At 41.8% G+C, this 23,909-nt stretch overlaps 1 protein-coding gene across 1 annotated transcript in view; it reads right to left on the bottom strand.

Annotated features, from left to right (window-relative positions):
- Positions 1–1,094: 1,094 nt before the first annotated feature.
- LOC139641213 (rho family-interacting cell polarization regulator 1-like) overlaps positions 1,095–23,909 on the bottom strand; it is a gene marked incomplete at its 3' end in the record, with an annotated part of 33,382 nt that continues 10,567 nt past the window's right edge. Inside the window, exons 7-23 of the mRNA XM_071515500.1 lie at positions 20,615–20,764; positions 20,041–20,104; positions 19,609–19,652; positions 19,076–19,201; positions 18,721–18,869; positions 18,472–18,604; positions 17,178–17,309; positions 14,430–14,555; positions 13,465–13,637; positions 11,873–12,578; positions 9,345–9,481; positions 8,053–8,173; positions 6,713–6,848; positions 5,472–5,633; positions 5,215–5,373; positions 2,317–2,513; positions 1,095–1,178 (exon numbers count right to left, since the gene is read on the bottom strand). Coding sequence (XP_071371601.1) covers positions 1,095–1,178; positions 2,317–2,513; positions 5,215–5,373; positions 5,472–5,633; positions 6,713–6,848; positions 8,053–8,173; positions 9,345–9,481; positions 11,873–12,578; positions 13,465–13,637; positions 14,430–14,555; positions 17,178–17,309; positions 18,472–18,604; positions 18,721–18,869; positions 19,076–19,201; positions 19,609–19,652; positions 20,041–20,104; positions 20,615–20,764 — 2,799 coding nt within the window. The remainder of the gene's footprint in view (positions 1,179–2,316; positions 2,514–5,214; positions 5,374–5,471; positions 5,634–6,712; positions 6,849–8,052; positions 8,174–9,344; positions 9,482–11,872; positions 12,579–13,464; positions 13,638–14,429; positions 14,556–17,177; positions 17,310–18,471; positions 18,605–18,720; positions 18,870–19,075; positions 19,202–19,608; positions 19,653–20,040; positions 20,105–20,614; positions 20,765–23,909) is intronic.

Below are 23,909 nucleotides of genomic sequence, written 5' to 3'. Positions count from 1 at the left end.
CACATGCTATATACATACAAGCAGCTGATAGGAAATATTTTGTGGCAATTCTTTAAATTAGACTATTTTCATGCATACAAATTCCAAAAAGTACTCCATAATAATAGCAACAAAAATAATAATCCCACTACTATAATTGGAGAGCAGTTTGTGTGTCCCACCATGGAGGAGAGAAGAGGAGGAGAGGAGAGGAGAGGAGAGGAGAGGAGAGGGAGAGGAGAGGAAGAGAGGAAGGAGAGGAGGAGAGAGGAGAGGAGACAAGGAGAGGAGAGAGGAGATAAGAGGAGGAGAGGAAGAGAGGAAAGGAGAGGAGAGGAAAGGAGAGGAGAGGAGAGAGGAGACAAGGAGAGAGAGGAGAGAGGAGAGGAGACAAGGAGAGTAGGAGAGGAGAGAGAGAAAGGAAAGGAGAGCAGGAAGGAGAGAGAGGAAACAAGGAGAGGAGGAGAGGAGAGAAGGAGAAGAGAGGAGAGGAGGAGAGGAAGAGAGGAAAGGAAGGAGAGGAGAGGAGAGGAGGAGAGAGAGAGGAGAGGAGAGGAGAGGGAGAGAGAGAAAGAGAGAGGGAGAGGAGAGAGGAGAGGAGACAAGGAGAGGAGAGGAGAGGAGAGGAGAGGAGAGAGAGGAGAGGAGAGGAGAGGAGAGGAGAGGAGAGGAGAGGAGGAGACAAGACAGGAGAGGAGAGGAGACAAGAGGAGGAGAAGAAGAGAGGAAAGGAGAGGAGAGGAGACAAGGACAGGAGAGGAGAGGAGGAGAGGAGAAAGGAGAGGAGAGGAGGAGAGAGGAGAGGAAACAAGGCGAAGAGAGGAGAGGAGGAAGAGAGGAAGAGGAGGAATTCTAGTGAACATAACCATGTATATTTGTGTAGAAACTGATCAAAATGTCTCACTAGAGTCAGTTCAGGTTAGGGTTTTCCCACAGACAACCAGTGTATTGATCAATTCTACAATAAATATGTAATCAATCAAACTGCATCATATCCATCATATCAGAGGTGGAGCACACTGACTGGATCAGATCTGATTTCTAAGAAGAGGTCAACATCGGCCCCATATATCCATACATATACTATACATATGTATTGCATGTGTAATTCATACCTTGAGACAAGCTAAGGCCTTGCAGCCACACACTCTGGTCTCCACACTCTCGTCCTCCAGCAGCTCCAGACAGCTCACCAAGGCCTGGGGACACAATGCATGTTTATTGTTGTTGTTTATTATGTTGTATATCACAATAACACAAAATCACCATGCCATCACGATTTGATTCCTATTGTAATCTATTCTTTTTCTTCATACCTTCCATTCATATCTTCTTCACAACATGTTGTAGTGTTGAAATGGTCGGCTGCGTATGTTTACATGACCCCGACTTGCTCTATTTTTTATTTAAATTCAATTTTTTCCCCTGCTCTATCAGAATATTAGCACAGGGATCGCTGAAGTTTCAACTTATCACTTTTTTTTTTTTTTTTTTTAAGTTGTACCTGTTTATCTCCCTTTTATTCCTATTTTTTTTTTTTAAATTTTCAGCACAGTTTTATGTAAAGTTCGATCTGTAATTGTATCTCTGTTTGTTTGTGTGTTTTTAGTTGTACCTGTTTACCTCATATATTACCTTCTATTCCTATTCTCTATTATATATATTTTTTTTAATTTATTTTTTATTTTTCTATCATTCATTGGGGTAGTTTCACATCACTGCTTTTGGGTTTTATTGTATGTAAAGCACTTTGTAAACATTGTTTTTAGAAAAGTGCTATACAAATAAAGTTATTATTATTATTAATATTTAACACCCAAATGAACAGTGTTAATAGGATGGGATTTGAAAACACTCTGATTCTGAATTCAACATACAACTGCACTGTTTGTTGTGAATTTTAAACACTGTGCAATTTCTTCTTCTTATTATTACATAGACATATATTATAGTCATATACCACAAATGATATGATTTTGTCCAAAATCCCATGACTATCTGTATTATAGGTAGAGAGTTAAAAAAGAAACTATGATCAAAGCAGCCATTCTTCTACATTCTATGATTGTGTTAACTTAAATGAAATAATGGTGAAGTTTAACAATTCATCAATTTGCTCGGGACCCCCTGGAACCCCCTCAAGGACCCCCTGGTGGTCCCCGGACCCCACGTTGAGAAACACCTGAAAAAGCGAGCGACCGGGCAAAATGTTGTCACTTTGCAGCAACGTCACCGGTCTGAAGGTGTGAAACTCTAACCGGTTCTCACCAGGATGGAGGCACAAGAACCCCCCCCCCCCCCCCCCCCCCACACACACACACACACACACTCTCTCACCCTCTCTCGGTGCCTGGGCTGGTCGGCCAGGCTCCGCAGCAGCGAGCTGGCGGAGGCCGACACTTTCCCTCGCGGGTCTTTCAGCAACTTGGCGACGGCGTGAAGCCCGTCCCTCTTCAGGCTGCACTCCGGGGGCCGCCGCAGAGCCCGCACCAGCACTTCCTGGTCACATGACGCAAGGCTCTGGACCAACCACACTGCAGGAAGGAAGGAGGGAACGAAGGAAATAGTTAGTAGGATATGAAAGACAAAGAAACACAAAGAAAAATAGAATATACAGAGGAGTATAGCGAAATTGGGGGGTATTAAACATAATGCAACTGACAATTTCAACACTAGAATGTGTATTTGATGTTGATTTCTAACACAATGAGCATAATTTTTTTTTTCCAGTTTTTTATGGTTGGATGGTACAAAGCTTATAGGACTGAGTGGAGACAATATTTCTATCTTTGGGGAACAAATATCCAGAGTTGGAACTAGTTTGGCAAGTAGCTGGCTGGCTATTTTCACCTTATTAACTATGCATACTGTCGACCAATCAGAGCATCCATTAAAACCTGGGTGTAGGTGACATCATTTACACCAGGAAGTAGATTAGAATTTTTCAAGAGTTTTTCAAAGGCCGTTAGTCAAATTTCCACAATGCTGACACTTAATAATAATTTGGATGATTTTACATTAACGGTTTTGTTAAATTCTACCATGAAATTGAGAAATGCAATTCTAACCGCACTGCACCTTTAATGGTGTTTTGCTGCAGAGGTGAACAGTCTGGTTTCCACTACATTTGCACTGAAAACTACTATCTCATACAATGAATGTGTGAAACAACTTGTAAAATACATTCTGCTATATTCATTTGTACAATTCCCTGATATTCCCCCGACTTTCCCCAGAGAATTTATCAAATTCCCTGACTCTCCCTGTCTGGAACCCACTGCTCTAAATTCCACGATATTCCAGATATTCCATGACAAGTGGGAATCTTACAGAAGGCAATACATATGTACAGAAAGTGTCTATATATTCACTTTATCAAATATATCCAATTTGCCCATTTCGATATGTAAAGAATGTGCAGATTTTAATTAAGTGCATTACTACCTGTTCACATGATCAGAAAGTCCGGATAGAGGAACCATATGTACGGAAAAACTGACAACATGCAACTGTCAGTATTCACTTTCATTATGATCACATGTACAGATGGAATTAGCATATGTACAGAAATAAGTACCGACTCATATGCAGAGAATGTACAGAAGAGGGCGAGGTGGAAGACGAGGAAAAAGGACAAGAAAAGGAGGGATGATGCATCTTGGCACATCTTGGTCTTCCACAGTTTATCAAATGACACTGATTGGCTTAATGGGGTGCTGTAATGAAAGGTCAAAATTTTAACTCCTACGCCGTTTAAGTCCGATTGACACGAGACTCGCTACAAAAATCCAGCTATCCTTACAAAGAGCACCGATTGGCCTAATGAGGGCGCTGTGTTTAAAGGTCAAAATTTTTAACACAAATGCAATATATCCGAGACACCGCTGATCCGATTTTGATGAAACTTGTAGGGATGATGCACTTTTTATTTTTGGAGTGCTCCACCGTTTAAAAAAATTACACTGATTGGGCGCTGTAATTAGGTTAAAATGTCAGATTTTGAAAGGCCATAACTGCTGATTGACATGAAATTTTGATTGGCCTATTGAGGGCACTAGAATTAAAAAGGTCAACATTTTTTGGTATCTCCGATACTTAGAGGAATGACATTTTTTGGCACTGCGTTGCGGCATTTAAAACGTTACACTGATTGGCCTGAAGGGGGCGCTGTAATTAAAGGTCAAACTTTGAAATCGCAGGTCCAATTTTGATGAAACGAGGAGGGATGTTTATCAGTGTTTGTGTGTGTGTGCCTTATAGTCAATGGCAATTTTGTATATTTTGTTTTATTTTTTTTGCAATCAGTGTATATATGTGCTTGTATGTGTCTATACCAGTGATTCTCAACCCTTTTCATATCAAGGACCCTAATTTTGCACATATTAGAGCCACGGACCCTCATTTGATGAGATTTCATCTCTCAGACCCAAATCTGAGAATAATTTTATTGTCAGATATGATTTTGTCCAGAATTCCATGACTATCTGTATTGTAGGTAGAGAGATAACAGAGAAACTATGATCAAAACAGTCATTCTTCTACATTCTCTAACTGTGTTAACTTCTTGTAAATGAAATAATGGTGAAGTTTAATAATTCATCAATTTGCTGGGGGCCCCCTGGAACGCCCTCAAGGACCCCTGGTGGTCCCCGGACCCCACGTTGAGAATCTATACATACAGTATCGCAAAATGTAATGGCTGCAGTTAGAGGGTCCTGAGTCTAATATATACTCTAATAGTTAATATGACAACATGGTGTCATGTTACAACCTCTTTAAAAGAGATGAGGACACTTTTTAACATTTTAAATATAATACTGCATGTATTAAGCCATTCTGGAAAAAGTGCATGGATGCAAAAAAGAAACAAAAGGTCAAAATAGTCAGGCATATTTCATACAATCATACACGGAGAAATCCATCGTAGAAGAGGCAGAGAGACCAAATTCTCCACTGACTCAATAGACCAGAATGCAATGCAGCCACAGGACAGGTTGTGTTTTGATTAAGACTCTCGCTATCCCTCTCTTCACCTACACACCCCCTTCTCTGGGGTTTGTCGAAAGGCATTCTGGGAAATGTAGGAAATCACTAACTGAAGTAGAAGTAGACGAGGCAGGTTGAGGGAAAGTGGGTACACCGAAAAAACGTAAATTACAACTTTTCATCACAAAATAACTGTATCCTGAGGTACGTGTCTTTACGTGTGTGTGTGTGTGTGTGTGTGTCCCCTACCCTCTTCAGCCAGCTCAGTGATGTGTGTGTCCATGTCGCTGATGCCGTCGGCCTCCAGGTAGCTCCACAGCTGGAACACCGTCACCATCACTTTGTCCCTGTTGCCGCCTCGCCTCGGTAACCGCTGCTCCAGCACCCGCTCCACCAGATGCAAGAACACTGGACACACACACACACACACACAAACAGAGGTATGAATATGGCACACACACACACACACAAGCTCACATGTACACACCAACATGTTCTTCCCGTACCTGTGTCGGCCATGTTGGCGGCCCTCTCGGGCAGTTTGGCGGAGTAGGCCGTCGCCAGGGTGGCGAGGAAGGTTTCCGTGGAGACGCTGTACACGCTGCCCTGCCCCACGCACTGTTGCCATAGCGACACGGCGCCCTGACACTGCTCCAGTTGCGGTATAACTGTGATGGAGGGAGGGAGGAAGAGAAGGATGAGGAGGGAAGAAATTACAATTCATTATTCCATCTCTTTTGACATACATTTTTGTCACATTCAAGAATTAAAGAGTATGGAAATGAAGAAAACAAGTTACAGATGTTGAACTTAAACTGACTGAATATGTAGATTAAGCTCCATAATTTTTTTTTACTTTTTTACTCTTATTTTACTTGACTTTTATTTGTTTTTAATTTCATGTTTATTATTTAAATTATTATTTAATTTTATTATTTATTTATTTATTTATTTTTTTTATTATTATTTTTTTTATTTTGTGTTTTTACTCTCTTTGTGTTTATAATGTGTCTATTTTTATGGCTTTTAGTTCACTCTAATCTCTCTGTGCTTCTTAATGTGTTCTGTTTTTATTGTAAAGCACTTTGTAACCATGTTTTGAAAGGTGCTATATATGAATAAAGTTTATTATTATTATTATTATTATTGTTAAAAGCCAGAGAGACATAAAGTTAAGAGTTTCTAACTGTGTATAACTGAACTTTTACAACTCTAAAATGTTAAATGTGGGAATAAGGAAAGGCATGGGGAAATTCTATTCATTATTATTACATTAGTTAAAGCTGCACTATGCAATTTCTGCACGTTGGCGGCCCCAAGTGGCAGCAAGAGGTAACTATTCAGTATAATTCAGTATAATTCAGTGATATTGTCAAGAAGACCAAATATTGAAATAATTACAGGCAAAACTCTTATTTACTTTCTATCTTTTTAAATATTTAACCCCAAAATATTTTTTTTATTTAACACCATACAAGCATAAAGTGGCATTTTAAGATCATGAATATTTGGATAACTCAATTTTGAAGAAAAAAAAAAAAATAGTGGGGATGGGACACTCTTCTCTGTTGCAGCTCCACTTCATGAATTTTGACATAAAGATCCTGCCTAGTGTCACTTTAATTGATTTATTGATCTATTAAGCTGCATAGGGACATGATCACTCTGGTCAGGATGGGAGAGGTGAAGTAATGGACAGATACACAGACGAGGAGAGAAACAGACAGATGGATAGAGAGAACTTTACCTTCGTCGGGCTGTGTGAGTCGTCTTGGGTTTTCCTTGACGATGCGTCGTACGATCTCCAGGACCCGAGCCTCTCTCAGCAGTCTGTCTAAAGCGTACATCTCTCCACACCGCAGAGGGCCGAACATACCCAGACGCTGCAAGGAACGTGCTTTATATTTATACTTACATTCAACATAAATGTATTTTAATATATACGATATCATCTTCATAACTTTGGCCTCTCTTAACAGTCTATACAAACGGCACATCTCTCTAAAGTTTTTGAATTGAACCGTATTGCGTAAGGTTAGACTGATATATGGGGGCTAATATAGGTCTTATATTAACAATCTGATAAGTAAGTCAGTGTGGTTCACCTCTGATATGATGGATATGATGCAGTTTGATTGATTACATATTGATTGTAGAAGTGATCAGTACTACACTGGTTGTCTGTGGGAAGATCTTAACCTGAACTGATTCTAATGACACAATTTGATCTGATTCCACACAAGTATGCACCAGTATGTTTTTTATTAGTAGTACTACTACTACAATTATTATTAATGATAGTAGTAGTATTCTGGGTTTCAATGGAGAGTTTTAGTGTCCCGTGGTCTAAAAAATTGTGTTTTAGTGGCTTTTAAGCCCCTGACAAGAATACAGTTTTGAGGGAAACACTGAATACTTGTAATGTTTTTTGGAAAATGGTCAAATTCAAAGATATTGAATATTGGTACAAAATATTGGCTATTGGCAACTTCAATCCAATTCAAAATCCCATATCAGCAGAACCCTAATCCAGAGCCTTGGGCCTGTGATGATGGAAATCCTTCTTTCTATGGACTGTGAAGATCTTCTCCTGCTAAAGAGGATTTTGGTGTGTTTTCTCACCCTGTGTCTTAACACTAGTCTTTTAGCATTTGTATTATGTTGCTTTATCGGCATATACTGTACATAATGATGTAGAGTTAAACAAAAAGGAAAATAAGCTATGACTTCCCTTCACTGATCATCATAAGGCAAACAACCAACAATATGAAGAGAAATCCATTATATTTTCAGAAGAATATTAAATTATTAAAGTGTTGTTTTTACAATTATCAAATTAACATTTTTTTTCCCCTTAAATGATACTACTGATACTACTTATTATGATCATCATAATAAGTAGTATCAGACCTGTGTAAGTTATGAGACAATAATAGTAACAACAATAATAACCTAGAAATTCATCATGAATTTATAGGTGGGTAAACTGAATTTAGGTGGCTTTACCGTCCACAACACCCTACATATCCATTAAACCACTTTATATACTTCTACTGGAGTGTGTGATCAGTTATTTCAGTGTCTCACCAGTAGCTGGGAGCTGCAGTTCTTCAGGTGGACCACCAGAGTGCGGTCTAGCACAGAGCAGCCGGTGGTGAGGGGGGTGGTGGTGGGGGAGGAGGCGTCCCAGCGTCCATCCTGAAGACACCTGCACACAGAGACCAGAGTGACTGATGAAACTGGGATTGGGATTAAATACACAATGTGATGGGGGTGAAGGGGCATCCCAGCCTCTCTCCTGTTGAACACAGGACACAAATACAAGAGATAGTGTTGACTGGATATGGTTTTTGAAGACCAATACCAATATGTTCTGATATTTACAATTTAAAAAAATATATAATGTTTTGTGATAAAAGCTGCCGGTAGCCGATATTTTTCACCAATATTCAATATCTTTAATATCATTTTCTTTTCAGGGTGGAATAGTCTCTGAAACAGCATTTACACCATCATGTGACACTAAAACGCTCCACTGAAACCCAGTATAGTAGTACTAATGATAATAATACTACTACTAATAATGATAATAATACTAATAAGATTTTCATCATGCATTCATATATGCATACATATCCAATGGAAATGTCTCATTAGAATCAGTTCAGGTTAAGGTCTTCTCATTGATAGCCAGTGTAGTATTGATCAAGTCTACAATAAATATGTAATCGATCAAAATGCATCATATAGAACATGCTGAGAAAAGGAACAACATGAAAATGAATGAAAACATGTGAAGACATGTATGAAATGAAAATTCAGACTAGAGTAACAGAATAATTTCTCTCTGTATCCTTATTTTCCTCCTACAAATAAAGGTGATAGTTGATACAATGGTTTCTGTCCATGGTACAAAGTGGTGTACATGGTAGCTCCACTAGATGGCAGCAAACTACCACAATATGATGAGACTCCTCAACAGCTAAATCAAAGTGCTATTCCTGTAAAAACAAAATCTATATCTATCTATCTATATTGTCATCTTGGAAATCATATTTAGGCTTAAATGGTTATGATTGTTATCACATCTGACATTTTATCTAATATTTTCTTTAAGTTTAAGTTTAGTAACTTGACAATACCTCAAGGGCAAAGAGCTTTTAAAAAGACTGACATGAAAACACAACAATCAAGGAAATTTCTGAATTTCACTGCTTTCAGAACTTGTATCTTTCCCATAATTAAGACTTCTAAATTGTTTCTTTATAGCATAGGGCTCCTCAAAGAGTTCCTCATGTACTCAGAAATGATTTATTGTAAGACTAAAAGACAAAATGGATATAGGTTGGTTTCACGAAAGGTTCATTTTCACCACTAACCTGCCATTTCTAGTCCTCTTCTCACCCTCTTCCTCCTCTTCCTCCTCCATATCGGAGGTGTTGAGGAAGTCGAAGCTGCCCAGAGCCGTCTCCACGGTGAGGCTGACGACGCTGGCCGACCGGCTGCGCCTACCGCCCTGCACACACACACACACACACACACACAAATTCATCAACAACAAACAGATCCCTAGTCAGACCACAGGCACACAGTCAGATATGTACATAGATACACACAAATGTACGGATTCACATTAACACACACACAAAGAAAGAATAATAATCCTGGTCCGATATTGAACATGCATGGACACTCAAATCAGTCCAATAGGGAAGCTCATTCACACAAGTGTACAGATACACAGAGATACACATTGCCACACAAACCGGGTTACACCCTTATGTCAAACACTGAGTCGATCCTGCAGAAACCTCATATCTCCAAGGAGTCTACTCCTTAGGGACTGAGGCAAACTGGTTGATTTCCCATTTTTTCCCATTGATGTTAATGGATTTTTACAAAGATTTCAAAATGGCTGGGGTTGGAAGGTGGGTGTTAAACAACCGGCTGAACTGTTTGGTTTTTAATGCATTTTTTGGGGGCAGTGATCTCACAAGGTGTGCAATGTCAGGTGTTGATAAAATAAAATATCATAAAAACTGAAAAATTGGAGATACAAGGTTTTTGCAGGACAAAAACAACACACAGAGCGAATAAAAAACATCATCTGAAGCAGCTGCTCTTAAACCTTTCTCTGTCAATAAACTGAATCTCATTAAAACATTCTATTACTGTTGTAGAGTCTGAGGTCCCAGACCACAGTTTAAATGCACTCTGGTCAAAATGTATTGCAATTGTTTTTTAGGGTTTTTTTTTGGCATCAGAGCCATGACTCAGTGAGGAACAAGGTTATTATAGTTTTACATTTTTCATTAGTTTTTATTTTTATTTCGTTTTGACTTGTTATTTGTCAGGGGCGAGATTAAAAAATTCTAAATACTAGGCTTATGTATTAAATAAATTGACAAAGACGAAAACTAAAGACATTTTCTCTATAATTTTAGTTTATTTTAGTACAGTTTAGTACAGTACTGTTTCAGTTAGTTATCGTTTTTTTGTAAAGCCTCGTTTTTATTTTTATTTCAGTTAACGGAAATGTTTTTTCACACCTAGTTTTCCTTGTTTAGTTTTCGTTAACGAGAATAACCTTGATGAGGAAGAGCGTGGAAAGTAGACGCCATGCTTCAAAGTGCACAGACACACACACACACACACACACTCTACTAACATCTCCCAGCACACTGTGGGGTGGGTAAGGCTTCAGGAGGGGCAGGAAGGTCCGCGCCCTACTCCTGCCTTTCCCCCTGGGAAACAGGGATTTCTGGGAAGCTCTGTTTCTCTTCCTCGCTCCGCTCTCGTTTGTTGTACTGTGCGGGACAGTCCACCCTCCTGCGGTATTTTATCTATGCTGCTCACCGGGCGGGCCAGAATGAAAACAGTGCTTTATCCAGTCATTGTGTCCTCAGACCCTTCTCAAGCCCTGGCGTCAATTCTTCATATATGGTAATGATAGAGTAGAGGTAATTCTTTCATTATTTGCCAATAGGTTGCTGAAGACATTCTCAAGCCAAGTTAGTCTGTAACTAGATGATTTTAACATTTGAATTAATTAATAAATGAACTTTAAATTTGATCACTTTCGTGCCCAAAAGCTCAGGGTTGGGATGGAAAAGCCTCTGAAACAGCATTTAGACCATCATGGGACACTAAAACTCTCCACTAGCCAGACTAATGAAATAGTTGTAGGTGTGTTAGCAGCTCCTTAAGGCAGAGTGAGGCAGGTTTCACTGCAGGTTTTACAGACTGTTGAGTAAAATCCTCCACACCACACTGGAATGATTTCTCTGGTCAGACATCTGATATTAAAATAATAATAACTAGAAATAACCGCCTCACGGTTGTATGCCTCTGCCAATAAACTTTGTTTCATCATTGCAAGGACAGTCTTTATTTATTGAACATATATAATTAATGTGATTATTAGGTCAACTTAAAGGATTTTGGTGTCTGCAAAAGTAAGTGACAGCACTTCCACCGTTTTTGTAGAATGACCCAAGATTGTTTTCTCAGCTACAGTGGTAAGCAAAACATTATGATGTCACAGTGAAGTTGACCTTTGAACTTTTGGATATAAAATGTCATCACTTCATAATTTTATCCTATTAGACATTTGTGTGAAATTTTGTCATAATTAGCGAATTAATTGGTCAGTTATGGCCAAAAACGTCTTTTGTGAGGTCACCTTGACCTTGACCTTTGACCACCAAATTCTAATCAGTTCATCCTTGAGTCCAAGTGGACGTTTATGCCAGATGTAATGAAATTCCCTCCAGGCGTTCCAGAGATATCGTGTTCACGATATCCCATATATCGGGGCTGATATTTTAAAATACAACTCACTTGCCCAAACTGAACTGAAACTGAACTGAAGCCAGGATTGCTTTGTCCGTGCACACTTCCATCTCACCTTCAGTGTAACCTGCAGCAGCCTCAGCTCTTGTTCCAGCAGCTGTAACTCGGGGAACTGTCCTCTGTAATCATCCAGAGACGAGATGACGGCTCCGAGGGCGTCTTCCACCCCGCTGTCCACCGGCCCCTCACCCTCCCTGGACGCGGAATCTACTGCGGCCCCCGGCTTATCCTCCTCCTCCTCCACCGACACCCGGCAGGCTATATAGGTCACATCTGTGCTTTCCGAGAGTGTATCGGACTGTGGGTTCATTTGCGACTGTGTGTCCGCACTTTCAGTCCTGGAGGTGGAGGCGGCAAGGGAAGCGCCGGATTTATCCTCGCGAACCTCCCTGTCGTGTTTTGTGGGTTCCTCCTCGGCCGCCGCGGTTTCTTCTTCCGTCTTCGGCGACAGCTCGGCGTCCGCGGCAACCGGGCTCGACGGTTCGGCCGTTCTGTCGGGCAACTCCATTTCAATGTCATTGATCGAGATCCCGGACGCCAAAGACGACGCCTCGCCCGAATCGCAGGCGGACTTGTCCGTCAAGACGACGCCGTCAGCGCTGCTCTCGCTGATGTGGCTCAGCGACCGCGAATAGGCGCGGGAGGCGTGGCCGTTAGGCACCGCCCCGCCCGCAGGTGATAGGGGTGATTGTTTCGCCGACTCCTCGTCCTCGTTTCCGGGTGTTGTCGTCATCGTCGTGACTGGCCCCTCCTCGTCCTCCCTGTCAATCAATTCATATATCAGTGAATCAAAGCATAACCGATACAGCACATTGCATATTCCAAGACTCGCAAACTCTTCGCGTGAAAAGCAAAAATGAGAGGAAATCAATGGCAACAGTCAACGAAATATATAATTTGGGAAAATGTTACGAGACTTCAACACACTTGTCCATTGCATTAAGAGTAATGTCACCACCTGTTGTACTCTATAGAAGGTGACATCACCTGGCACCAAAGACCAGCCAATAGCAGATGGCCAGTTCAGTACCCTACTTTTCACCATTAGGTGTCAGGCTTCACCACAGATTTGGGTTTGGGGTTTAGTTACTGTTTATAGTACAGGTCCAGAAGAAAACAAAGCACAAGAAACAGAACAGGAAATTCAATTGAATATACTGGATTTCCTCTAACATTGGCCCGGGCCTTTATTTACCACAACTGCAGAGGGTACCAGGCCTTTATTGGAAGCAGGCTTATATTAGAGACAGGACTTTATTTCTAATTCCCTCTGTTTGATAAGTATATTTACTCATATTTTAGTATGAATCCTCCTTGTTTTCTGATCTGCTTCTGTTGGGGTACATTAGGTAGCAGTTTTTTTGTTACTGCAATGCATTACCGATAATTACGGTAATCGACGACAGCATGCTCCAGAGACTTCCACCAGCCGAGCCATCTTGTGGCATACTGCCATCTTGTGGCAGTTGTACGTTACTACAGACTACAGTTACATTATATAACAGGTACCAGGTATTTAGGGCCAGCCTTTATTTGTTCGTGTCGACCATGGCCCTGACCATTATCGGAGACCCGGCTTAATTAATTGACTACCGGCCACTATTAGAGGAAATACGGTAATCCAAGTAGTTGCAAATGAAACAATACCTTTGGCCCTCCCCTTGGCGTTCTGTCATGCTGTGCACCTCGTTGGCAGCTCTGACTTTGTGGGCGGAGTTTGGCGTTGAGGAGGCGGAGTCTCTGGGGCAAAATGATATGTCAATCGGAGGGGAGGAGCTTCCAGTTGCAGTCGGCTGGAGTTCTGGAGTCACCACTACTGGCTAGAGAGAGAGAGAGAGAAACATAGAGACAGAGTCAGAGAGATTTGGCATCATGGCTGATTTTCAAGATCTTTGGGTTGGATGTACAGATGATCCTGTAGTGTGTGAGGGTTCAGGACTTCAATCTCTTGCCCCTCGATCCAGTCAGGACCATAACCATTATTTCGAACACATTATATTTTTATGACATGAATCTGAACAAGCTTTGACGTCCTTCTGTAGTGTGAGCTGGTCACTCAGATCTGAATGGAGACCAGCAACAGCCAGTGAGAACTTGGTGTGAGAGAAGTAAAAAAAGTACAGAAGCAAATTGTTGCATGCAAATTGTTCTGGTTCTGTGTTGTAGTTGTGCGAGAGTTTGTTTTCTCCACATTTGGGCAGTTGCATGTTCTTAGAACTCCAGTAGCGTGTGTTCCCCAAATCCAACGGGTCGTCAAGTGTGTAATTCCCAAATCCAACTGGTAGTCAAGTGTGTGATCAGCAAATCCACATGGCCGTCGAGTGTGTGTTCCCTGAATTATGTAATGTCTAATCTTTCGACAGTCTGTTTGGTCATGTAGTGTGTCTCCAGCCTGAGTCATGCAGCGTAGCACAGTGATTTTCAAACTCAACCCAAGTTCCTTTGTTACCATCAAACGTCTTTTCAATGTCCTCTCTGACACAGGAGAAAGGTGTGTAGTGAAAAACCAACGATAATGACAGAGGGACAAACAGAAAAGAGAGGGCTAGATAGAATCATAGCAGAGGAGAGCAGAAGAGAAGAGAAAGAACATGTAGAGTCCACTGTGTTACCTTATGGTGTGTGGAGTTGCGCAGCCCTCCGACAGACAACTGAGGACTGGAGGAATCATCGGACGATTCTGATGAATTGGACCAGGCTGTTCCGTTCTCCAACTCATCGTGACGGCGGAGCATGTTCTACAAGAGGAAGAATTATAAAGGAATATTCAAAAGGTTAGGATAGAGAGAAAAGAGACAGATAGAGAGAGATACAGTAAGTAGAAGAGTGATGAAGTAGTGTCTAGATGGGCAGGGTTGGCAGTGAATGTGGTAGAGCAGACAAAGTGTCATTTTGTAGATTACCGGTTTAAACATTGTGTCAGGTGTGGTGGCCCATTGCAGCAAGGCCAGTCCATGTTTCACTAATAAGATTTTTCAAATACAACAATATTTCTGCCATGATGTGGAGCGAAAAGATTCGGGTCAAATCCAATGTAATCTAACACAGCAGTTCCCAAATGTTTTCATGACACGGACCCGCAAAAAGGGGGTCGCGTTAGTCTTATTGACCCATATGGGAAGATTTCTGTTGCTGATTTCATATTGAATCGTAGAAACGTCTACACTGTTCGCGGGGAGATAATAGTGCTGAAAGTGGAACCTATGATTCAGTAAATGTAACTGTGTATGCAATTAATTCCATCGTGATAGTTCAGCTGAAAAGTTATGGAGACCGCTTGCCGGAAAGAGAAAGCTAAAGGCCCCATTCCCATTCTGGATCCTGGCCATCAGCTCCGGCAGACTGACAGCTAGCTGGCTAATACTCGCCAACGCCACACTGCATATTGAATTAGTCAGATAACAGCCCTACTGGCTGGCCCTCACTCTACACACTCTTCCCTCTTGATTATTCTCTCTCAGTACGACATGCAGCCTTTGACTCGGTGTTCCTCGCCTTCGCTGAGCAGTCAATTATCACCAGAGCAACAGACTGGAACTGAACTCTGTCAACAGCATTCATTCAAGCAAATCTGCTGATTGCATTTCCATTGGCACACAGTGACAGATTTTGCAGATTCAGGCTACTTCAGCTTTTTCAACATGGCGCACACATTTATTCTCTAATTAGACAATCTGGCGAGGTCAAGTCCACTGCCTGCTCTTCTTAATTATCTCCTCTTTACACAGAATGCAGTAATCGACTCTGCTTTTGTTCTGTTCCATTCTGCTTCAATGACCAACCTCTGAGGATACTGGAGCGCATTGCACAAGGGCAACCAATTGGAAACTGACTTTTCAACAGTATTCACTTAAGTAAACATTGCCAAGCAGACACACACTCCAAAACTCATAATGTGCAGTCTCAGAGAATCTGTGTCCTACAGAAACCTTGTATCTCATTGAAAAATGCATGGAGCACAATTGCTGAATTACTCAAAAGCTGACATTTTGTAGAAGAAAGGTTTCTCCAGGAATCTGACAATATCTGCTACAATATAAACAACAGTGAAAATGATATACTATGGGGCTATAATGGATAAGCAAGCAGCACGTAAGTTCTAGAGAAGACCTTGGATTGGTAGGAACATTGCCTTAATACAGATGAATGAAGGAACACGGATTCAATGTTCTTGTAGGTGCCACTAAATCACGGTAGGTTTGGTCAGAACTTGCATGATCTGAAGGTTTTTCTCCATCATAACTGACACTGGGTGGTGGTAAATACTTAATACATTCTCTCTGGTTCCACACTATCAGTTCCACACTATGAGTTCTAGGTCCTAGGTTCTGTAAGGTTCCTCTCCATCATACCTTATACCAGTGAGTGGTTATTACTACCTTCTAGGTTCTCAAAGTTTCTACCCCATCATTACTAACACTAGTGGATGGGTACAAGTACACTCTAGTCATAGTGTAGCCACAGCGCTCGGGCTGTTCGGTGCGGTATCCAATTATTAGATCATATGAGTTGAAAATGAAGTTGAAGTTGAATTTTGTTTCTTTTTCTTGATTGATGTTTTTTTTTTTTTTTTTTTTACATGTCTAGTAATGTACATAGCACGAATGACGGTCAACATCAGGAATCGCATGTTAAATTGTGTTTTGAACCGGGTATTTCAGAATGAAGAAAATGATCCTTGATGTTTAAATCAGGATTAAATCCTGCATGTTTAAACGGTATAGGGTATGTTGAAATATGTTTCTGTACATATGAAATACTTTGGAGCTTATTTGTTGATTCTATGTTGTAACAAGATCATGTTATAATGATGAGATCACCTGTGTTTTTAAGTTTGTAAGTTCAAAGTAACTTTCCATCGACACCATGTTTTCAACTCATATGAACAAGTACAAGTAGGCGATGGTTCTCAACTATGTGCCATCAAGAGCCATGCATATACAGGTTTTCATTCCAACCAATCACTACAGCAGCTGATTTCACTGATTAGTTCCTCCTCTCCGGTTGAAGGTGCTTATCAGTGAAATCAGCTGCTGTACCTTAGTGTTCAGTTGGAATGAAACCCTGCATGGCAAATTGATGGAGACTATGGCTCTAGGTAACTTACACCAGTGAGTATTGCTATGGGGTTCTAGCTCTTCGGGTTCTCTAAGGTTCTACTCCATCATGACTTACTGCAGTGGGTAGTCATATGGGGTTCTTGCACCTACGTTCTCTAAGTTCTACTCCATCATGACTTACTGCAGTGGGTAGTCATATGGGGTTCTAGCACCTACGTTCTCTAAGGTTCTACTCCATCATGACTTACTGCAGTGGGTAGTCATATGGGGTCCTAGCACCTAAGTTCTCTAAGGTTCTACTCTATCATGACTTACTGCAGTGGCCGGTCTTGCGGGTGACTTGTCACTACAGGAGCAGCTGTGGCTAAGTGTATCTCTGAAGACGTCCAGCAACACCCAGCGCTGCCGCCTGGTCAGACTCCGAGGCAACGACTGAACACGACAAGTGGCCGCCAGGTGGAACAAAGGGCAATGGAACAGTTAGGTGGGGATTGGCGGTTGAAGGCTGAAATCAAATGCTACCTCTACACCAGTGGTCCACAACCATGTGCCATCGAGGCCCAAGAGTATACAGGTTTTCATTCCAGCTGATGGCACATGGTTGAGAACTACTGGTCTACACCTTTAGCGCAGGACTTCTTGAGCTTCTTCGAGTTCTCACCATGAGACCCAGTCTAATGACCATGTAGGTACCCACCAGAAACAGCCTCATGTCACATTTACGGTCTCTCGACTCAGTTTAAGAAACATGGAGCCATGACATCACAACCACAACAGCAGCTAGACTAGACAAATTACTGCCAATGTATAATATCACACAAACAAAACTACATCACAGCCTGTAGCAAATTCCAAACAATCAACTGTAAAGCACAACTACTCATACCCGACTGCATCTACATGACTAACGTACAGGTGGCCAAAACCGGACACCCTTGGCCAATTCCGAAACACCCATGGCCAAATCTGACAGACAGACTGATGAGATATTTACATAACTTCTCAGATATGTTTGATTTCATATCAAGTGCTAAAACGACCGGAAACTGCATCGAAGAGTGTGTGTCCGAAATTGGCCAAGGATATTCAGAACTGACCACAGCTGTATACCCTAGTACACATGAGACAGACAAGACATTTGGTCCTTTTTGGGCCTCACAAAGCTACTCTACTCTGTAAGCAGCAGTCAGAACAGGCAGCTTGTTGCACTCTATCAGTGAATGTGTGTATGTATGCATATCCTTTAATATTATTTGAGGTTTATTGTTATGGCGTATATGCTTGAGAAACTACATATCCTTGTAGTTTCGGTCATCATTAACAATTACAGTACTAATTGCAGCTTTATAGTGATAGAAGCTGATTTTATTTTTTTCCTATCAGAACAACATGGAGCGTTAGACTTTTAGGAATAGTGTTTTTGCTTTGCAGTGGTTTTGACATGCTTATGGGAGTCCCAGCCGTGAATATGAATACAATTCTTTGGGAATGAAAGTGGTCTAATTTTAAGTCAGCAGCTTCAACCCCAAAGCCTTCAAAAACACATATCGGTCGAACCCTACTCTGGATAAGACAGAAATAAAAAAAAGCTCACATAGAAAGCCTGTTCGCGTAGTGACGGGGTGTCAGGCGGACTCTGGTTGAAGACCGTTGAGAATCTCTTGTTGATGGTCGGCGCTTTGTTGACGGAGCTTGCCGCTGACACCTGGTCATCCTTATCAAACGGACTGGAAAAAAGAGAGAAAAAGGGATGGAGGCAGAGAAAATGTTCAGTTGAGAATAAAAACATGGAAAATTAGAGAAGTGTTTCATAAATGAATGAATGATGATTGCCAGGACTCACTTCCATGTGACCTCTAGGCTTAGTTTAATTGTTCCCAGGTCGTTAATATCCACGGCAACCGTCTGGGGCAGCGCGGCAAACAGGTCCTTGGTCTCGCATGATACGCTTCCTACTACCACGTGATTGGCCAAGCTCTTCAGCTCTGTCACCTAGGAGACGACAGTGGAGCACGAATCACGTTGTTGCACTACAACCTTCCGCCGACATAATAGTCCAGCAGGACTGGAACTATACAAACATCTGTAGCTAGCATCCACGGACTAAACAGAAACAATTGAGTAGTCACCAAGGCAAATAATAAGCAAATGATACTAAAAACAATCAGAAAAAAAGAAAGAGCGAGGGAGGGACTCACCTTGATAGAGAGGAACTCGGTGATGAGCGGTAGAAACACCATCTCCTCACTGTCCCACACCTGCTTGGCATTGATCTCTATTCTCCCTCTGAGCTTCCACCGCTGCCGACCGTACTTCATAAAGATCTGAACACACACACACCATCAGTCTTTCTTCTGTATGTCAACTAGAGATGTGTGTGTGTACAATTTGTTTGTCACGCAACAGAATAGTGTGTCTATTCTTTCCTGAAGGGTAAACTATGAGTGCCAGAAAACAGAACAGTGTGTCCGTGTTCTTTCCTGAGCGGTAAACAGTGTTTGAATGCCTGTTAGAATATGTGTGTGTGTGTGTGTGTCTGTGTGTGAGTCTCAATACTAGCTGAATGACGTGGGCCTGAGGGGGAGATTAGGTTTTTTTTTAGATACTGAAAGTGAAAGTGGAGCGAGAAAGACAGGAAGCAATAGAGATAGAGGGATACATGGAAAGAGAAAGACTGACAGAGAGTGTGTGTGTGTGTGTGTGTGTGTGTGTGTGTGTGTGTGAGACTAACCTCATACTGGTCTCCAGCACACAGCCTAGCAAATCCAGCCAGACCTGGAAGACAGACAGGGAGAAGTTACATATCACATATATAAAATACATATGAATAAATATTGAAATAAATATACTCCCACAAATAATGATAATAATAAAGTGACCAGCACTGATCTATAGAAGACACAAAGCTTTTTTGGTATTTTTGTTTATTTCTTCTAAATGACATCAAATTTCTAGGGTAATAATAATAATAATTATTATTCGGTAGCTCTGAAAATATCACGATATTCAAGAAATATCGCAATATGGTGATCAATGAAGTTCCATCTTGTCTAGTCTTTTTTTTAAAGGGTATGGGTGAGGATAGATTGGTCAATTTAAGAAGGGAAAATGAGAGGAAGAAGGAGGGAGGAGTGAATTCACCATCATCCTTCGCTCTTCGTACCTTTCATCTTAATGTGAAACTCCCCCAGCTGGTTCTCCAACTCGCTCTCCAGCACGCACATGTTCTACAGGAGAGATAGAGAGGTGTGTGTGTGTATGTGTGGGGGGTGGGGAGAGAGGGGGCAGAAAGAGAGGGAGGGGAGGTTGAAAAGGAGGAAAGGAGGAGAGAATGAGGAGAGGAAATCATTTTGACACCAGCCACAAACTTCAAAGCCACTGCCAAGCGAGCAGCGTTAACACTGCAGCCTTTGTTTTCCTAAGGGAGACGGAGAGAGGGAGACGGAGAGAGAGAGAGAGAGAGACAGAGAAAGAGAGAGAGAGCACCTGTTGCGTTTCAAGTTACATTATTTTGAACTCTTATCTCTGCTTCTGTCTCTCGAAGAATAAAATGAAACAAAACCTTACATGACCTTCATCAACCTCTATTGGTCTATTGCTCTATTCTTATTTCTATACTATTCTTCTTTCCTGCATCCTGCTACTACTTGCTGCTGCAATTCGCCCAAAAATTGGGATCAATAAAGTTTACTCTAATTTAAATCCAAATCTAACATCCCCACAGCCTCTCTCCTTACCTCTGTGTACTCCTTGTATCCTTTGTTGGCCTCAGACAGACTCTCTCTAGCCTCCTTGCTGCCTGGAGAGGCGGTGTAGGCCTTCACCATCTTGTTGGCCCCGTCTCTGAGTCTCCTCTGCAGACAGTAGGCTTCATACAGCTCCTCGATCTGGACCAGGAAGGACAACGACTCAGTAATGGGATCTAGTCCATCTCTGATGTGATGCGGTTTCGTTGGTTCCATATTTATCGTAGAAGTGATCAATACTACACTGGTTGCCAATGGGAAGGCCTTAACCTGAACGGAGTCATTCCTATGTTCCCAGGGTCCTATGTTCCCAGGGTCCTATGTTCCCAGGGTCCTATGTTCCCAAGCTCCTATTTTCCCAGGATCCTATGTTCCCAAGGTCCTATGTTCCCAGGATCCTATAGGGTCATATGTTCCCCAGTTCTACATACTGTATGTACTCTCCCAGGGTCCTATGTTCCCAGGGTCCTATGTTCCCAGGGTCCTATGTTCCCAGGGTCCTATGTTCCCAAGGTCCTATGTTCCCAGGATCCTATGTTCCCAAGGTCCTATGTTCCCAGGATCCTATGTTCCCAGGGTCATATGTTCCCCAGTTCTACATACTGTATGTACTCTCCCAGGGTCCTATGTTCCCAGTGTCCTATGTTCCCAAGGTCCTATGTTACCAGGGTCCTATATTCCCAAGGTCCTATGTTCCAAAGGTCCTATGTTCCCAGGATCCTATGTTCCCAAGGTCCTATGTTCCCAGGATCCTATGTTCCCAAGGTCCTATGTTCCCAGGGTCATATGTTCCCCAGTTCTACATACTGTATGTACTCTCCCAGGGTCCTATGTTCCCAGGGTCCTATGTTCCCAGGGTCCTATGTTCCCAAGGTCCTATGTTACCAGGATCCTATGTTCCCAGGGTCTTATGTTCCCAAGGTCCTATGTTCCCAGGATCCTATGTTCCCAGGGTCCTATGTTCCCAAGGTCCTATGTTACCAGGATCCTATGTTCCCAGGGTCCTATGTTCCCAAGGTCCTATGTTCCCAGGGTCCTATGTTCCCAGGGTCCTATGTTCCCCAGCTCTATATAGCACATAATGGGAACCTGAAAAAGATGTTCCCCAGCTCTGTTGGGGTTGGGTTTAGGGTTGGGTTAGGGTTAGGGTTAAACATAGGACCCTGAGAACATAGGACCCTTTGTCATGTTCCCATTATGTGCCATATAAATCTGGGGAACATAGGACCCTGGGAACATAGATACGCTCCCACCTGAACTGATTCTAATGGGACAGCTATCAGCAGTTTCAATCCGAGAACGTCGCTATCTGCCTTCAAAAACCCATATCAGTCAAACCCTTGTTTAGCTACATCTACATCCTTTTATTATCCACAACATTGTACTAAGGGCGTTTTCACACCTGATAGTCCGCTTCCTTGGTTCGCACCTGATGCGAGAATAATACATCGTTTCTTTTTTCAGACGGTTCAGTTCGCTTTCACAAAGTCAAAAATCGACTTTACTGTGTTGGTTTTCTTGGTTAGTACACATAGTTTTTGGCATTTGGCATCGCATAATGGTGACAGCATATGGCACACATGTCAGGAATGATGTAAAATGCAACTTTCCATAGTAGATAGTAGAGCTGATTGATGCTGTGTGTCATTGTATGGCAATAACAACGGGGCATCATATTGTTATTAGTTTTTTGCTTGTCCCTCCCCCCCCCAAAAAAATCCCAAAAAGTCATATCCTGTGATTGAGGTTTTATTGGTTTCCTACATGTAATATTACTCATCAGTCTGATTCCCTGATTGAAACATGAGGCTGTAAACTTTACTGATCAAACAGTGCTAATGAGTCATCAGAGCATTATCAGTGGGTGAGCACAGCTGATGTGGTTTACTGACCCGCTTATCGTGACAGCGGGTCAGAAATGATGTCACACGCATGGGTGGGTGAAACTCTGAGATGATATCTCCTCTCAGTGCAATTAATCCTCCCAATTTCCCAAATGAGTCAGCCCCATTGCGCATAAAACAACAGTCTACTAGTTTGTGAATGAGGAAGCGCCATGCCATCGGCTAAATACTGACGGCATAAGAGCAAAATGCACTGAACAAAATGATGTGAGGGAGAGGAGGAAGAGGAGAGATGAAGTAAATCCTCTGCAATGCAGAAGTTCTGGCTAGGTCAGACTGAGGGATTATCACACACACACACACACACACACACACGGAAATAAGAGTGAGGGTGTTTTCAGGGTGTTCTATTCTTGCTGGTACATTTGGACACCCCACAAGATCCCACTTACACACACACACACACATATGCCGGTGACAACACAGGTCCATGTGAGTGTAAACAGAAACATGTGCAGTTAGTTATGTACATTAACACACACACACACACACACACACACACACACACACACACACACACACACACAGAGCGGTCAGAGAGCCCACTGCTCTCCAGGGGGCATACGAGGAAAAAAGAGAGGAAGTGAAATAAACAAAATACAGACCTTTAAAAGTCTGACTGTAAGGGGAGGAGACGGAAAGAAAGAAGGAGAAAGAACTTGGGGCTACATCCTGCACCCCAATTAGCTCTTTACCATCCATCTGGGTAGAGTTAGCTATTATAGCTTGGAAGGACCAGGGTTTGTCTTCATTGATTTAACTAATGCTACCAACTGTATTTCAACCTATCCATCACTCCTTCATTCCTTCTTCCTTCCACATCCAGTCCCTGGGTAGTTGTTAAGTGATTTTTCCAATTAAACTTATCCAAGATGGCAGCATGTGACTTGTGAGTTTGGAATTATAAGGCTCTATCTGGGTAGAGTGCAGTTCTGAGATATTGAGCATCAAAGATTTGCCATAACACTGATGCATACTTTCTACCTTTTTTTAAATATCTAACCACAAAAGGCTGTTTAAAAAAAACATAATACCACACAAGCATAAAGTATAATTCAAAGACCCCAAATATGTGGATAACTAAATTTTGATAAGCTCAATGACAGTCCTTAAAGCAGTCAGATCTCTGTTTCTCTCGCTCTCCTCCATTTCTCATCTCTGCATGGTGACGAATGAAGAATAAAATGATAATAATAAATAATAGTCGTAATGCTATTAATAATAATAATAATAATAGTCGTAATGCCATGTTTCCTTTCACTATCCACTGTATTCTATTGAATAAAGCAGAATGCCGTGATCTAACTTTAACTCTTAACACGCATACACAGATTGAAAGAGGGAGAGCGAGAGAGAGAGAGAGAGCAAAGAGAGAGAGAGCA

This window comes from Centroberyx affinis, unplaced genomic scaffold, assembly GCF_046629955.1.
Source record: "Centroberyx affinis isolate AG114_WGS23_722 - 3 ecotype Tasmania unplaced genomic scaffold, CSIRO-AGI_Caff_v1 ptg000357l_1, whole genome shotgun sequence".
Classification (NCBI taxonomy): Eukaryota; Metazoa; Chordata; class Actinopteri; order Beryciformes; family Berycidae; genus Centroberyx; species Centroberyx affinis.
Note: the sequence above shows the minus strand (reverse complement) of the source record. Positions and strands in the feature narration are given on the sequence as shown.